General features: G+C 52.8%; 1 protein-coding gene across 1 annotated transcript in view; it reads right to left on the minus strand.

Annotated features, from left to right (window-relative positions):
* LOC104467055 (kelch-like protein 10) overlaps positions 1–1,005 on the minus strand; it is a gene marked incomplete at its 5' end in the record, with an annotated part of 2,270 nt that extends 1,265 nt beyond the window's left edge. The window contains 2 exon segments of the mRNA XM_010080681.1: positions 396–915; positions 917–1,005. Of these exon segments, the coding sequence (XP_010078983.1) occupies positions 396–915; positions 917–1,005 (609 nt within the window).
* Positions 1,006–1,545: the final 540 nt, after the last annotated feature.

The raw sequence follows: 1,545 nt of genomic DNA on the forward strand, positions 1-1,545 counted from the left end.
GCTGCTGTCTTCTCCTCTGCGACACCAGCCAGTGTCTGCCTCTTGGAGAGCTTTATAGCTGTAGCTCCAGGATTTAGTGAATAGGGTTTTATGTGAACTTTCTTCCTCTTTATATTAAATGGTTCATCACGTTAAAGGGAGCATTGTTTACCTTTCCTGCTCCCACAACTCCTCTTTTCTATCCAGATGAGGAACTCAGAGTGGTGGGTGTGTTCATCAGGCGTGTAGCCCGATAAAAGGCTGAGCTCCATCTAAGCCCCTACCTTGATGCGTGCCGTATGGAAGGACGGGCGCTTGCCCACTGTGCGACGCTGTGCACTGATGTTTGTTTGGTTCATTGTCCTCCTCACCACACCTCAACCTTAACTACTTTCCATAATCTCACGGTCCATTACCTTTTCATGGAGTGTGATCGCGCTAGCGTTGACTCTCTCCTTATGCATGGGGGCAATCAGCGTCCACCGGTTCATCTCCAGCTCGTACCATTCTGCTGTGTTGAGGAACGAGCCCCTAGAGCCTCCCATGGCATAGATATGGTTGTCGAGAACGGTGACACTGATGTCGCAGCGCCGTTCGTGCATGGGTGCAACCTGCTGCCATGTTTTCTGAAGCGGGTCAAACCGCTTGACGGTGTTGAGAGAATCCCTGCCGTCATATCCTCCGATGACGTAGATAAAGACTTTTAAATAAGCAGTGCCGTGATATTCAGTGGGGCTCTCTTGTTCGCACGTGGCTCTCACCCATGTGTCCACACAGGCTTCGTATGTCTCCATGGCGTTGGTTGGGCTACCCCTGCTCCAGCCTCCGACAGCAAACAAGATGGCGTAGGGCAGGCGAGGCCGGCTGAGCGGGCTGGCAAAACCAGCACGAGATGGGCTGTGCATACTGAGGTGGGGCATTTCCTCGAGGGTGGTTGAGAGCTTTGCACTCCTCGTTGTCCTTCATGTAATCGTGCGTTTTGACGTTGGTGATGAAATAGTCTTGTTGCACCAGTGCCAGTCGAACCTGAAAAATGTGAAAAGGAGGTTAGAACATGAATGCTGATGGTTTACACCTTGGGATCCTTCGGGCATAGCTCCAGTGCTGGATGGCTTTGCTTTCAGGCACAGTCTTGTCTAAAGCTTATTAGAGAACCAGAGAATTAAATGTGTAGTTTTGAGCTAGTCCAGAAAAGGGTGTGCAAGGGTAAATCACTCGATTTCACAGCAGGGAGGAGCCCGAGCCAAAGAGGAGGAGGAGCCCGAGCCCAAGAGGAGGACGGAGCTCCGGCCCCCGGGGAGGAGGAGAAGACCTGCTGCTGCATGCAAATGCTAACAAACTCTGTGTATCTAGAGACAACCTTACCCCATGTGAGCGTTGGCCCTTCCTGGACGCGAGGAATGGTTAAACTTCAGCTCTAAGCATGAGGAAACGGGCGCTTTCAAGGTCTGCCCCAGCCCCAGCGCAGGATCCTCAGCCCGAGCCCCTGCGGCCAACGCCCAGCGGTCTGAAATCTCGTGTCTTGGCAAGCAGCATTAGGAGGCTGCAGCTTCCTCCGGTCTCACA

The sequence above is a fragment of the Pterocles gutturalis genome, unplaced genomic scaffold (assembly GCF_000699245.1).
Source record: "Pterocles gutturalis isolate BGI_N339 unplaced genomic scaffold, ASM69924v1 scaffold16221, whole genome shotgun sequence".
Taxonomy (NCBI): Eukaryota; Metazoa; Chordata; class Aves; order Pterocliformes; family Pteroclidae; genus Pterocles; species Pterocles gutturalis.